The sequence below is a fragment of the Tyto alba genome, unplaced genomic scaffold, assembly GCF_018691265.1.
Source record: "Tyto alba isolate M040663 unplaced genomic scaffold, T.alba_DEE_v4.0 Super-Scaffold_41, whole genome shotgun sequence".
NCBI classification, from domain to species: Eukaryota; Metazoa; Chordata; class Aves; order Strigiformes; family Tytonidae; genus Tyto; species Tyto alba.
Genome location: NW_024881317.1, coordinates 4,281,271 through 4,296,456, shown reverse-complemented (window position 1 = coordinate 4,296,456; position 15,186 = coordinate 4,281,271). Strand labels below are relative to the sequence as shown.

At 42.1% G+C, this 15,186-nt stretch overlaps 1 protein-coding gene across 2 annotated transcripts in view; it reads right to left on the bottom strand.

Annotated features, from left to right (window-relative positions):
• ADAMTS17 (ADAM metallopeptidase with thrombospondin type 1 motif 17) overlaps positions 1 to 15,186 on the bottom strand; it is a 196,731-nt gene that overhangs the window by 65,506 nt on the left and 116,039 nt on the right. For both annotated transcript variants that reach the window (XM_042804283.1, XM_042804282.1), the window contains exons 13-15: positions 14,777 to 14,943; positions 11,978 to 12,105; positions 142 to 262 (exon numbers count right to left, since the gene is read on the bottom strand). In XM_042804283.1, the coding sequence (XP_042660217.1) occupies positions 142 to 262; positions 11,978 to 12,105; positions 14,777 to 14,943 (416 nt within the window). The remainder of the gene's footprint in view (positions 1 to 141; positions 263 to 11,977; positions 12,106 to 14,776; positions 14,944 to 15,186) is intronic.

Genomic DNA, 15,186 nt, shown 5'->3' with positions numbered 1-15,186 from the left:
GTTTTGTGTTTCTTATGTGTTTACTAGAGCAGATGAATCCAATGCTATCTAAGAAGAAGAGCTATTACTACCACTCTTTAATTCTCCTCAAGCAGTGAAGAAAACCTCCACTCCACTAAAATGCTGCTGAGGGTTACTCACCCATCCCCTTGGTGTGGTTGAAGTCGCCTTTCACCACTTTACAGGTTTTGCCATCACCACTGCAGATTCCACAGCGATCCTCTTTGGCAGCTGAGCCAATGATTCCATCGCAGCCAATTTTCTAATGACAACAACCAGAGGTCCCCATTACTTTGTTTGCAAGGTTAAAGTATCTCTAAACATTGAGGTCAAGACTAAGATAGACATCTGACTGAAAACCTGAATGGGAAGAGAACACTGTGAATCAGGGGAGCGCTCATTTGGAACAGTGTTGAGTTGGTTATTCTGCAACCCCCTTCTCTAACACTAAGAGCATGAACTTTGATTCAGAAGATTTAATGGAAAAGTTTCACAAACACTAGTTATTCTAGATATAATAGGTTTCATACTAAACCACTCTGACTTCCTTCAAACACAACAGATTAAAACAATGTTTCATGTTTGTGTAGCAATTTCCATCTGAGGAGCTCAAAGACATCCCAGAGAAATGGACCACTACTGTGATATTTAGTTTAGAGAAGAGAAAAATGTGATTTCCTTAAATGAAAATTAACCCAAGTAACCAGAATCCTGGCCATAGCCCTTCACCACACAAAGAAATTCAGAGTTCTGTTACAAGTTCCAGTGTGCTGCTCACTGAATGAGCTCTGTTTTGGATTGGGATCTTGACGGAGAGTGTAACATTCAGTTCCAATTACAATTTTGCAACAGCTGAAAAAAACGACCTCATTAATCAGATGGCTCAAGATACCTGCAATGCAAAAGTAGTTCAACAGAAGCAGGTCAGGTTCATATTTGGCCAATCTGAACCACAGTTGTGAATTTTTCCATATGCTTGTACTGTATTAATCTTAGACATTCAATTGTAAAAAAAAAAAAAAAATCTCTAATATTTTCACATAAACTTTCATTTTATATGGTATTTTCTTATTTTTCTATACCTAGCTAAATTTTTTCCAATAAAAATCTGCAGCTTTGCTTCCACAGACAGGTGTTACTAGAATAGTCACGGTATTCTCCCTGTAGCTATACAGATTGTCATGGTAATCTTCCTTATTCACAAACCATTTACAGGTTATGATGGTGAACATTGCACATTTGTAGATCTTGAAGTTAATAAGACTTATTGTCATTAGTCTATGTACATTATTTTCCGTCCGTGTAAGACCCTCAAAATAATTAGCAATTCACTCTTAAAATAGACATTTTTACTGAATTAAGAGTTGTTGTTATGGAAGTTACTAGCAGAGATCCTACTATTAAAAATAAGTTAAAGATTTATCCTTTGTAGATAAACAGTTTCTTGGCAAATGGGTTAGCAGGGCTGTCACTAATAATACTTATTTGAATAAGGCTGTTGGGTCTCTCCCTTCCTTGCCTTCTTATAATAAAGCCAGAGGAAAGTTGGAGAGATATCTTAGGGAACAATCAAAACAACAAACATTTTGAAAAATAGGGTAAGCAGGGAAATATTAAGAGAACTTGGGCTGTTTATCTGAGACTGTCTGCGTGTAAGCGATGTAATTTGGACCTAAACTCAAACATTCCCCTTATTTCAGAAGACACTGGCCACTGCCTGAGTCCAGATGTATTACAGGGATCAAAGATAGCCAGCATTCAGACGTGTTCTGATGCAGTATTTGTCTGGGTAAATCATTAGAGACAGACACATGCTGGGAAAGAATGATCATCCTAAACACATACAAGGGAAATGCTGCTCATTAACAAGAACAGCATGTAAGTTGGTGGACAAGAACTACATGAAAAACCTGTATAAATGGGAGTTAAAGGAAGGTAGGAAGAAAGAAGACCATGGAGTTTCTGGCAGTTGTAATTCTCAAGTCTAAACTTCACACCCATGTCCAACAAATAATTTTGGGATATTGAATGTGATTCTGCCCCCAAAACAGAAGGATGTCGCAGCAATTCTCCTTCCAGGAAAATAAATATGATTTATTAATGGGGTTGCTGAAAGGCAGCTGGAAATATATGCCTGCCTGCTACCCTGCTGAGATACTGGAAAGGCTGCATTTAATTTAAAACTCCAGTGCTATCTTTTATTGTACTGCATTGTTATTAGCACTATGTGAGCACACAAATGAATAAAGGGAATATAATGAGTGTTGAACCACATTTATTCCCAGTGCTACATGAGGAGTCTGTAGGACTATAATGGAGGCAGGCAAAGAATGGGGAGTTAGCAATCACATGCTTTGCATTTACGCTGTAGCTTCCCAGATAATGTAAACCAGTGCAAGTCAGCAAAGCCTCTGAAAGAATAAGTCCCCCCTTTTCTGACACCAGGGTTCAAGACAAGACATTTCCTCCCACATTTACTAGGTCACTGACACACTTTGACTTGAGAGACCCTCTCTGATGGCATGGAAAGAGCACCCACTAAATCCACAAATATACCTCCTAAAACCTTTGCTATTTTTTACATTTCATCTTCACCCTAATTCCCTGCAAGTAGAGGAACTGGGAATGGCCCTTGCAGCTTTCCCTTCAATGGCACCATCTCTCCCATCCACAGGGCAGACCTTCCCTCCGATCCAGGGCTTGAGGATTAAAGACCCCATCAGAACTGGGCCAGGAAATGGCTTCTTAAAAAGAAAACTCTTTAAGAGAATAGAACAGTTTTATTTCTTGGCTTCAAGATGAAAATTGGTGTGTTCTTGCTACTTTATGGGGGAAAAATACCTTGGAAGCACTTTACTCTTGTCTACGTAAACATTAGAGCCCATCTGTCCCCTCCCCAAGCCTTCTAATAATTTCCAAAGTAAAAGCATATTTAATAACGTAAGGAAGCAGCTTTTATTAAGATTTGACAATGGATTCCAAAAGCTGCAAAACAATTTAGAAACATATTACAGTGGCCACCTTGGTCACTCAGATCCTTTGAAAATTCCCCATGTTGAAAAGACGGCCAGTCTTAAAACAAGCACAATGGGGAAGAGACAGGGCTGGCAGGTTGAGAAGAAAAACACAGTGAGCATCACCCTTCCTGGGAGGAAAGGATCTGCCAACAGTTGGATATGTCCATCTTTCTCCAAAGTAACAAAGTCCCTAAGATTCCAGCACTGGGGGTCAGAGACTTGTGCCTGAGCCCTCCCACACTGGGGGGAAGGTCTATCGAGTCTTTACATCACCAGCTTCTCACTGACATTATGCTGTAATGCTATATGGATTATACTGTTCATCATTAAAATAGTTAAATTAAAATGTTAAAAAACAGTCTGCTGTCCTCAACCTGCAGAAAGCTTTCAGAAAAGTGAGGGCTTGATTAACTGTTGCAATGGGAAAATCACAAGTTTCACTGCTCAAAAGTCAAGTTTTCATAGTGCAGGAACAATCCCTTAAAATCCAAATAGTTCAAGGGAGTTATTTGATCTTTATCATCTCTAACTTGTTTTGTGCTACTTCCTGTACAGTCCAGGCTACCAACCAACGTAAGGTAATTTTTTTAAATTAAGAAGCAGAAAGAGGAAGCTTTACATTCTGAAGAAAGAGAGACCTTGTAAATAACATCCCATGTGTTTTCTGACCCAAGAGTTATCCTACAGGTGAGCAGACTGAGGCCATGGATCAGTCCATCCAGCAATAGCTGGATACTTTCAGTTCCATCCCTCTTGAATGGACTGGTGAGAAGGGAAGTAGTTTTGTGTTCTCACCAAGATGATCCATTAAGGAGTGACCAGGGCACTTGGAGCTAGTCTGTGTTCAGAAGGAAGAATGAAAAGTAAAAAGCCAGTCTGGTGTAACCACCATCTGTTTAGTAGTTTGTGGGAGCATTTGCCACTGTCAGCCCTGTTCTTGGACTCTTGGAGCTTCCCTGTACCATCCAACATGGACTTGGACAGTGACATCCATAACTTTGGCAAAGAGACTGATGTTGACACCACCCAGGAGTTCCGCCTCCTGCCTCTACTAGCTGTTGAAAGCCTACAGTGCTGCAGTACTGCTAATAACAGCTTCAGCTGGACAAAGAGGAAACAGATTTTAAAGAAAGCCAGTCCTTTGCCCATATTAAAACGTGGGAATGCTGGCAAGAAACTTACAGATATTATTTTGGGGCTTCAAGTCCTCAGCATGGACAGTCACAATTATATCCATAGGTTTCTTAATGATCTTCAACCCAGGCAGTCTCCTACACTGACACTATGTTTAGGAACTTTCCATTGACCTTTAAATTGGCAGGTAACTGCACATTTCCTGAGCCAAAGGCCTGAAATTCATTCTCTCCGAGCTGATATATCAGTCTACCCTTCCTTCTCTTCCTCTTCTCCCTCCTCCTTCTCATTTTTATAATTAAGCATCTGAAAATACTGCTTGTTGGGTGGTATTTCCAGCTTCAGTCATTGCTGGCTCCAGCATAGGAAAACTCCTCTTCTCTTCTAAATACACATCATTTGGATTCTTCTGTGTAAACTATTTTCTGTATTGCTTGGATATTTTTTAATGATATTTTTATTTGTATTTTCAATGGCTGTGCAAGAGCTCAATTGATACAGCCTGTGTGAGAATGTTTTGCTACATAAACACAATTATTTTTGTTATATACACCCACCCTGTGTAAGAAATGACATTGTAGGCTCACAAAACTGTAATGCTTCCCATATGCTGAACTAACTAGCTGTCTCAATGGATCAAATATAAATGTTGATGCAACATGTGCCATTTTACAAATTAATCATGCTGGTTATGACAGATTCATCTACACTGCCAATTTTTTGTCCATAATATCCAGTGTCCATTGATACCTCCAGGGATGTACCACATGAAACAGGAATGTACATATGTGAACAACTGATATTCAGATCTGAAGGTAAGAGAATTCTTATTTATTTGTTTTAAACATGACTGTCCTTATGAATGATTATGGGTGTCTGTCAGGATTTGTACAGGAGGGTGAGCCTAGACCCCTAATCAAGCAGTTCATCTGTAAGTTACTTCTATTTCTGTTCCACAACGGATTTTGTGTGATTGATTGGAGTCCATGTAGAAGTTAGTTCAGTAAATACCTTCCTGTCATTTCCCCAGCCTTCAGATCTTATTTGAATCAGAGCAGCTCTGGTGGAACAGGAGATATATACTGCCTATTTTAAATTAGTATTATCTTATCTGCATTAGATATGCAATTACACTTGCCCACTGGCTGTTGTTTAGTTCCATTAGCAGTTTATGGGGACGCTGGATACAATTACTCTAGCTAACCACTTTTTTTACACAGAGCTTGAAGGTTAGGTGTCAAACCCCCTGTGTTCGAGCAGCAGAGCAGGCTGTATGAGCAAACATTCAAATAATACAAAGCCTTTTCCCATCCCAGGAACGACTTTGCTTCTGTTCTTTGATTGCTTTCTGTAGCTAGCCCTTTCTGATCCTTCCAAAGCAGCTTCATCTGAATTGACACCCCTGACCTGATCCCTGACTCTGCCCTGGTTTGTACAAATGGCAACAGGCCGCAGATACCAGAGGATTTTATATCAAGTGCCTATTTTTTAAGAGGCGTCTACCATGACAGTTCTGGATTTGAAAATAATATTATCAGTATATTATACATGTGTAGCCTCCCTTCTGGTTGATTCTTGGCTGACCAAGCCACAAGCAAAATCTAAAGCCTCTAAGGTAGATAGCACACTGAATTTGCTATCATATGCTCTCTGTGGGTTAATGCAGAAGAAAAATAGGGGGAAACAGCATGATGTTTTTTTCATATCCCACTGTAAAGTACACTAAAGAAGTAGTAAGATATCAATAAAGTCGTGTTTTTAGTCACTATGCCTTACTCACCAAAAGACCCAATAATCTTTTTAGGCCTCAGATTACATTGCTACAGACCCGGAAATTGAAAAAAAAGGCAATAATACAACAAGTTTCTGTAGTTCAAACAATCCTTCTGGATTTTGTGCATATACACTCAATTTATCGAAGTACAGTGCTAAGCCAAGTTGTTGCATGGAGACAAGCTACCCAGTCTGTAACATCTTGTACCACAGATTGTAATTCAGGAATATGAATAATATATGGAAAATACTCAAGTGAGGAGGCAAAGCCAGAACTGCATGCATCAATCAAATGCAAAAAGTGGGTACTGAGTACGTAGAAAAATGTTTGCCAGCAACAGGTCCAGTATACAACTGCAATTTATCCTCTGCCACCTGTGGCACTCTCCTGACACTCTGTCTATCCAACCTGCAAAAACTAATTTTGAAAATGTGTTCATTTTCAAATTTGTGCTCTCCTTTCGTACTGTATGACAATTACTTTTGGAAGAAAGTTGTTCTATTCTAATTTTATTGTGCCAGAACAGCCGAATGTGTGGCTTGTCATCATTGAATGCACTGTGGATTCACCAGCAAGTTAAAAGTAGATGTGACATGAGAAAACAATGACGAGAAGACTGTAAATAAAGCCAAAACATCTTCACCTCTTAAATTGTTAAATCACAGCAAAGACTGCCCTTGATCTCTAGCCCAGTTCCGCTATATAGGAGGTCTCTCTGTTCAAAGAGACCTTAGATTATATACCGAAGTACAATCTGTAGTCTCCACTGGAAAGTTCTCATGCTATCAAGAGTCTCAGATTAATCCTCCTTTGAGAAAAGCCAGCACAAAGTCATGTGCGTCATAACAGTCAGCTGAGCAGCTTGTCTTCTCCCCACACCACTGCTGTGTGACATGACACCTTTTTTAGCTCCACTTCTGCCAGCAGTTTTCTATTAACATGAGCAGCACAGAGTGAAGAACTGTAAGAGGTTAGGAAGCACACTGCTGCCATGAATGTTGACTCACGAAACATACACCAAACAGTCTTAGGGGAGAACAAAACCCTCAGGGCACCCTCCCTCTGAAAGCTATTTGTCACTTGAAGAGAAATATGAGAAGATAAAAGCAATCTGAGCTGCAGGTTGCACAGCCCTACCCCACCTTCACCATGACTGCAACGTCCATGCTAGAGAAAGCAAACTATGGAAGCAGGAAGAGGGGCTGCAAAGCCTAGATGAATACTCACCCTCCTCCCTCTCAGATGCATCAGACTGCTCTTATTCTCCAGCCTGATACAAGTATTTTGACTCTGAAAAATCTCAGGAGAACAGAAATTCTCCTTGCTAGAAAACTATGTGCATTTCAAGAAGAAAAGGTCAAAGACCTATATATACACTGAACAAGGCATCTAGTTTGCTCAGAAGATGGTAAGGATAAGTGCATTTGGTGTTATTCTACAATGTTTCTTCTAAAGGCATAACTTTATAACACTCCCTTCAAATTTTGAGACCGGCTCCTGAAGCTCTTACATAGCTTTAGTTTTGTCCTCACTTTGGCAAACTTCTATTGCTATCAATGTCGTGGTTTAGGCCTGGTTGGCAGCCAACCACAATGCAGCAGCTCTCTCTCCCTTCCCCTCCGGCAATGAGAAGGGACAGAGAGCCAGGCTTGGGGTTCGAGATAGGACTGGGATGGGGAGAAATTTCCCCTTTATGATTACGAGCAAAAGGCAGACTCGTTAGGGGAAGAAAAAAAACATACATTTATTACAGACACTAACAACACATAACAGAGTAGGACAGTGCGAAGCATTGCCACATCTTGAGAACACCTTCCCCCCACCCCTCCCTTCTTCCCGGGCTCAGCTCTGCTCCCGATATCTCTACCTCCTCCCCCAGTGGCGCAGGGGCAGGGAATGGGGGGTGCAGTCAGTGCTGCCACTTCCTTCATCTTCGGTGAGGGGAGTGTCCGGAACTTGTTCCTCCTGCTCCATCATGGTCCCCCTCTCACAGGAGACAGTCCTCCACAAACTTTCTCCGACTTGAATTCCTCCCATGGGCCGCAGCGTTCCCCACACTGCTCCGTCATGGGTCACTAACTTCCTCTGACTGGATTCCCTCCCACGGCTGCAGCCCTTCCCGAGCTGCTCCGGCGTGGGACTCCCCCGCATGCTGCAATCCTCCCAGCACTGAATTACAGCAGCAGGGCTACCTTTTTCCCATGAGACCCCGGCCTTCTTCAGGTACAGAACCTTGATCAGCTGAGCAGAAGCCACAGGCCATAAATCAATGTCTGCTCTACCGTAGATCTTCATGGGTGGCGGGGGGGGTGGGGGTTGCCCTGCCGTTTCACCACAGGATACAGGGGGGTCTCTGCTCCGGCACACCTCCCCCCTCCTTTCTTCCTCCGTTCCTCCACTGACCTTGGTGTTCATGCAGCTGCAGCAACTCCTCCTCACAAGTCCGCCTGCCCGTCACCACGTCCCTTCTTAAATACGTTATCGCAGAGGCGCAGCCGATTGGCTCAATTTTCCAAACAGAAGTGGAGCTGACTTGGAGCTGGGGGAGCTTCAAGAAGCTTCTCACAGGGGGCCGCCCTGATAGCCCCCTCCCCTGCCACCAAAAAACTCTACCACTCACTCAACCCAGTACAATCAAGAAGAAAATGCTCAGCCTCAAAAAGAACTCTAATAAACAAGGACAGGACAAAGTTGAAAGAAGACCTTAAGATTTGCCTCAACGACAAGGAGCAAGCTTATAAAAAATCTAGGTGATTTAGGAATGCCTATACTAAATTTAGGGCTGGCTTTGCTCTCTGGTGCTTCTATGCATGACCAAAGTATTAACCAAGTTTACTCACTCCAGTTGCCTTCAGGTGTAAATGATAAATACAGGGATGCTACTGCTTACAATGATTTTGCTTCAGGGATAGCGAGGCTGACACCAAAAAGCTTAATTCACGCTGTTTAGATTGGAGCTCAGCTCACGGCTTTAAAATGAAACTATTAATTTTACAAAGCACAACTGAAGGAAAACTCTCCTCAGTGCCCAAAAGTAGTTAGGGTATTTTGAGGCTTCAAAGAATGTGTTCCTGCTTCCCTTCTCAAAACCGCCCTCTCCTTGCAAGAACAGTTTTTTTTTTCTTTGCCATGTTCATCAACATTCATTCATCATGCAACAATGATGCATGAGTTTCATTTAGGAGCATCTACTGCTGAAGGGAAAAGAGCCATTACATTTCCTGGACTAGATGTTCACAGGCAGTGGTTACTGCTAATTTGTCTGTTACACTGGCAATGTGTCATTCCTGCCTTTGAGAGCCTTTAACTAGAAGGATTACACACGAAAATAAATAACAGTAATACCACTCTCTGATTTCAGCACTTATTCTCTTCTGCAGGCCCCCTGCAATGCTTGTTGCCAGGCTTTGTCTACACTGGGTAAAGGAATAAGGAGAAGAGTAATTAAATAAATATGCCAATTAAATCGGTTTAATAGGCAGCCGGTTAGACAAGTATCTGTGGCAAATGGGGTACACAGTCACATATGGCAATTCTCAGCGCTAAACTGCATGTAAGGCAGAAGAGTATTATAAATGAGTTCACAAGGCTTTCAGATTTGCTCGGCTTGAATTGATCATTTCGCATTTTCTCTCAGCCAGATGCAAATGGACTGAATGTTCTGCAGCTGTCATCACCTCTCTGCACAGTTAAAGGCAGTTGCCCCTGACTTAGAGTGCAATTTGCTTTTCATGATGTACCTCCAAAGCTCTGTGCTCATAAAGGTTTTCATTTGGAGAGGAGCTGGCTACTGCTCCTCACTGGAAGAAGAAAATGTACATTGCCATAATGTCTGATTTACCGTTTGTGCCTGATCTGAATGTTTGGAGCAGTAAAGCTGGCCAGCCCAGCGTAATGGTCAATGGCACACAGCTGGAGGTGCACAGCTGGTCTAACTATAGAAGGTTATTAATGGATTTTTTAAATTTTTTTCAGATACAGCTGAAAACAGGGAAAAATTAAGTAACTTGGGATGCACCATGAACCTGGATCTATGCAAAGCACTTTGTATTAAAGAGCATAAAAAGAATCAAACTCGTGCTGGCTCCCCAGCAACTTGCTGTTCAGATTCTTCATCTGAATAAATTAGAATGGAATTAAAAATGCCTCTTTATCAGCATATGGCAGAAAACAGTGGGAAGTGTCTCCTGCAACAGTACAAAATTCAGTCCAAAGACTTTTCACTTATCTCGTCACATTGCTATTAGTAAAGCTGCATTATGCCCTCGAAGCCTCTCTTATATCCAGGTGAATATTGTGTTCATCTATCTCCTTGCCTGGAAGGATCAAAGCAATAAAAACTGGTAGCTCTTAATCATTGCTCACAGAAACCAGAAATAATGCCAAATTTGGTGTGCCTTGTGTCCCCAGTGCAAACCAGCATATCTCCAGTGAAGTTAGTGGAACAGTGATGCTAGAAGGTTGTTCTGATGGATACAACAGGCTGGTTAATACTGAAAAGAGAACTCATAACATAGGATGCAAATCTAGATGAAGATAAACTTACAAGAAGAACTGCCAGGAAGAATCCAGCACTGACAAGGCTGCAGTAGCCAACTCAACTGTCTTTCACATCACTAAAGTGTGTGCAGCAAACTTTGAACATATGCTACATGATTAGGAGGGGAAAAAACCACTACGTGTCTGCCCTGGCATAGTGTCCATGACAAATGACTTGAATCCAAATGCAACACATTGCTAGGAGCATCCATTCCGAATGACTTCCCGTAATTTATGACCTTTACAGAAATGTTTTCTTCTCTCCCTTCTATTGTCCAACCCTTAAATCCTCAGTTAGTATGGGTCTACACAACTCCACTAAATTTTCAAGGAATCTGAAATACCAGCTTTAAGAGATGACCTCCCTAAGCATTCAATATGTTGCATTATGAACTGTCTCACTGCCCAGCAAACCTTGAAGAGTTGTATTACGAAGATCTCACACACCTAACTTCGGTTCCATATGTAATTTGGCTAGGGAGAAATAATCATCATTGCAATGGTTACAGGCTGTCACATGTTCACTCCAGGAAAAGAGAATCAAAGCTGAAGACTCTTGAACAGAGTCCTCTTAATTTCCATTCTTGCCTTGTCTGACCAGAGGCAGAAGGAAACAAGCATGTTCACAGTTTGGCCAGTCCATCCAGGGACAATCAAGGGGACAGCGATTGTCCCACTGTGGTACAGCAGAAGGAAGCCTACCTAAATTCTCTATGGGTTGCTCCTTATGTGACCCAGGCAAGAGAATGTAGATGAGAGGCAAAAGAAAATTGGCTTGGTCTATGCTCTTGGCTGCTGGACCTGCTCCTTTAAATGTATATTCTCTGTTGCATGTAGCTTTAAAACCTCACTTCTGGGAGGAAGGGAACCTTTTTCTTACTGAAAGGGAAACAGGCCTTTCAAACAGTTTTGATGGGCTACTACAGTAACTCATCTTGGTATTATATAGTAATATAGTCAACAAAAATCACACCGGGGAACCTACTGGCTCATGCAGCTGCAGGAGACAAGGAGCAACTGGTACTGAAAAGCTTCCTCAATGTTTCTAGGCAGAAACCAGGTAGGCCTGAAAAGCAGCATGATGTTGGCAATGTAACACTTATAACAGGCACGTGACAATTTGTAATCCAGTTTTCAGCATCAGTGTATTTTCAGGGATTCCTCTAATAGCCAAAATGGAGCCGTTAAGCAAGGCAGATTTCCACTCCCATCTGCTCCCCTCACAGAAGTCCCCTCCCACACAAGCCATTTGATGACTACACACAAGCAAATGTGATCACTGAACATTCCCAGCTGTTCAGTAATAATCTCATACCTTGCGCATTTATCATAATTCTCAGACCAAGACACAGGGCTGTGGAGCGTTTGCAACGGGTCTTACAAAATAGAGTTGCCCTCTCACCTCAGAGACAGCCTCCCAGCCACCCACATGGATGCTTGTTCTTCTAGGATATACACAGCTGTCCCAGACTACACATAACACTAGAAATGAAACAAGAGAAAGTTACTCCACCTGGCACTTGCCATGTACACAGAGGTCGGTCTCATAAGGCCCACATGGAGTACCGTCGAGGACTCTGTCTGTCACCAGCACAGGGGAATCTTTCCCCAATGGAGAGCAGAAGAGCTCACATGGCTTATCTGGAAAAAAGTACAAAAGCAACTGGCTTTAGGAACAGCACAAACAAGTGTTTGAGGCAATGGTGATGCAATCTCTATGTAAATGGATTTGGAAAGTTATCTGTTGATATTCTCCTCTTTGAAGGAACACGAGCATTTCAACTTAGGCCTGTCATTTCCCCAGTTTAAAATATCAATATTCAAAGGGTTACGTTGAAGAGATTGGTCTCTTAAGACACAGAAAACCATTTAGTCAGTGCACTTCTATGTATCTGTCTGTGAATGGAAGATGTTTGTTACAAGGAACATTCAGCAACTTGATATCAATGACCAAGTCACTCTGTGAGCATCTCAGATGAAATTCAGGCTACAGCCAGTGATTTAAGAACAAGTTCTCCAGTCCATTCCTACTCTTCATGGACTGACTTCTTGCATCAGTTTGCCAGTAAGAACACTTGTGTACATAAAACATTCTGGCATACATATTACCTGGTATTTCCTTAAACTGATATTTGCAGTCTTACAATCACTTCTGTCTGCAAACTACGCTGCTAGAATATCCAGAGAATCATAGAATCACAGAATATTACACTGGAAGGGACCTCAAGGATCATCCATTCCATCCTTTTTTGGCAAAGCCAAGAAAGAACCCCCAAATTAATTTGAAATACATCAGTAGAGAAAAGTTGCATTTTTCATCCATGCTAATGGCAATCATTATATTATATATTTAGACCTCACTTTGGAAAAGCTACTATTGTGTTTAGCTAGAGGAGGAGTTAAGTAAAAAAGCTTTTTCAAAGATTTGTATTATTAACTGGCAGCACACAGCAGATGTCAGGGTTTGCTGACTGCATTTGCCATATGTTTAAGTAACAGATATTTAGGCAATGTAGTGTTTTTCCTTTGGGGCCGACTCTGCTACTCACAGACTTCATCCAAGGAAGAACCTATAGACATTCAAATGGAAACACGTTTTGTTCTGCATAGTCAAGTACCTCCACTCATCAGACATAAGAGAGGAGGTTTGCCAATAGATTAAGCTAAGTGGCACAGGCCTCTTCTAAGTTTCCAATGCAATCAAAAACCTGCAATTAGCTCCCATCTCACTAATACGTAGAAGCAGAGTTCAAGCACAGTGGAGATTAGCTCAAGGTTGGTTTGGATCTGTGTCTATTTAAATGGTTCGGGGTGTGGTGCTTAAATATGCTGAAAAAAGATACTGGAGAACATTGCATGGGTGCTCTAACATGATTCAAACACTGAGATGTGATGCTGAGCTGCCCTCTGTCCATCTGTCTTGCTTGACAGAGGAACTACAGGCATATCCTGTGATATTCAAACTCTCTGCCTTGTGTCTGATGCAAAGCAAATTCACAGAGGCTGGATTTTGATTTCACTTGCAGAGTGAACAGAGGAGCTGGGAAAGCTGTTGAAAGAGCAGCTTGTGCAGGAAACTGCTAGTCTGACAGCCTCAGGACAGCCTCTCTTTCTGCAGCTGCAAGATCTGCAGCAGGGCAGGAGAGGTTTCTAATTTGCATTCATGGAAACTGGGGCAACATGGCTCAGGTGAGTAAAATTTTGCTAGATATCAGGAACAATGGTGGCTATCTTCAGGTGGCCAAAAAATGGCATATTCCCTTTCTGTGGCTGAATGAAGTTCCTACTGCAATATGCCAGTGATTCTGGTAGCACTGATCAGAGATCACTGAATCATCTGATTTTTTTTTCTCTCCTTTTTACAGGACTCTCAGCAACCCATAGTTCCTGATTGGAAATGGAGAAAGCAGTGAAACAGCTCACACCTGGAAAAAATTGGTAGAGTTTTTTGTGACTGAAATTAGTCAGGGAAGTAGCCCTGCACTGTGCATTCACCCAGCAAAGCTATTTGGGGAGTGGGGCAGAGGGTAACAACAAGCAAAACCAGCCTGTCTCCTGAGGCATCAGAAGGAATTGTGCTCCTGGAGGGTCTGCTATGGGAACTGAAATGCTGTTTGTACGCTTGTCCTGGCATCAGACATAATTTGTCAGTGCTAGCACAGGAAAGGACTTATCCAGTGTCTGGTGTTCTAATATCAGTTCCAACACCACCCTCCTCTGTTCAAGCAAGTATTTAAGATGACCAAATGAAACTAGCCTTGTCTGGTTTTCAGCAGAGTACAAGGAAAGATGTTTCTTCCTGCAGAAAGGCCTTTATTACAATTCCTTGTTAATATCTCCCCAACATCTGGCTGAATAGTAGATGCACAGCAAGATCCAGCAAAGGAAGCATTAAAGGAATGTAAGTAGGATAAGCAATCATGCTGAAATGCCCAGAATTGACACACATCAGAAATGTCCCAGGGAATCTTTTTTTTTTTTCAATTTCAAATTAATTTGGACTTTTTAATGTTTAAACTCCCATTCCCAAATACCTGCCTGTTCTGACTGGGAATCAAGGTAAGGCACTTCTCCCCCAGCATTGCAAAAAGATGAGTAAAGAACTGACAGCTCTATCTTCTGTTAAGAAGGCCAAAAGAACAGCAGGGCAGCACCAAGCACAACTAATTGTAATCAGTCTTTCAGCTGTAGCTAAGGGGAAGGTACTGTAGCCTTCTCACCAACAAATGGGAGTCTTGCAGATAAAATCAAGATGGGTTGACAAGCTGCAGTGAAAGAACAGCAAGGATTTAGAGAAGATGAAAAAACTTACCATCAACAATGACAGCTGTCAAGAGGCTTTTCTTCTTGTTGGTGTATCTGTCATGGGCCTGGCACTGTTGGTCCCTGAAGCTTGGCACACCTTTAGGGCAGGGCAAGTTCTCACACACAGTGTGCTCCACGCTGGCTCCCCGGCAGTTCTTTCCACCTGGCCCTGGGCTATTGCAGGAAAGACAAAACACGGTCAGCAAGAACAGCACAGCGTCTCACAGACACACCTTGCCTAATTTTCCCTGTCCAAGGCAACTCTTGAAATAGCAGGAAGGATCCTTCCTCTCAAGATGTTCCTTGTTGGAGGGCAAATCCTGCTCTGAGTGGCTCTGACAGAAAATCATTCAAGCTCCATTCTGGATCTATAATTGGCTTACCATAGCAGATGCTCTGGAGTACTTCAGAGGCATG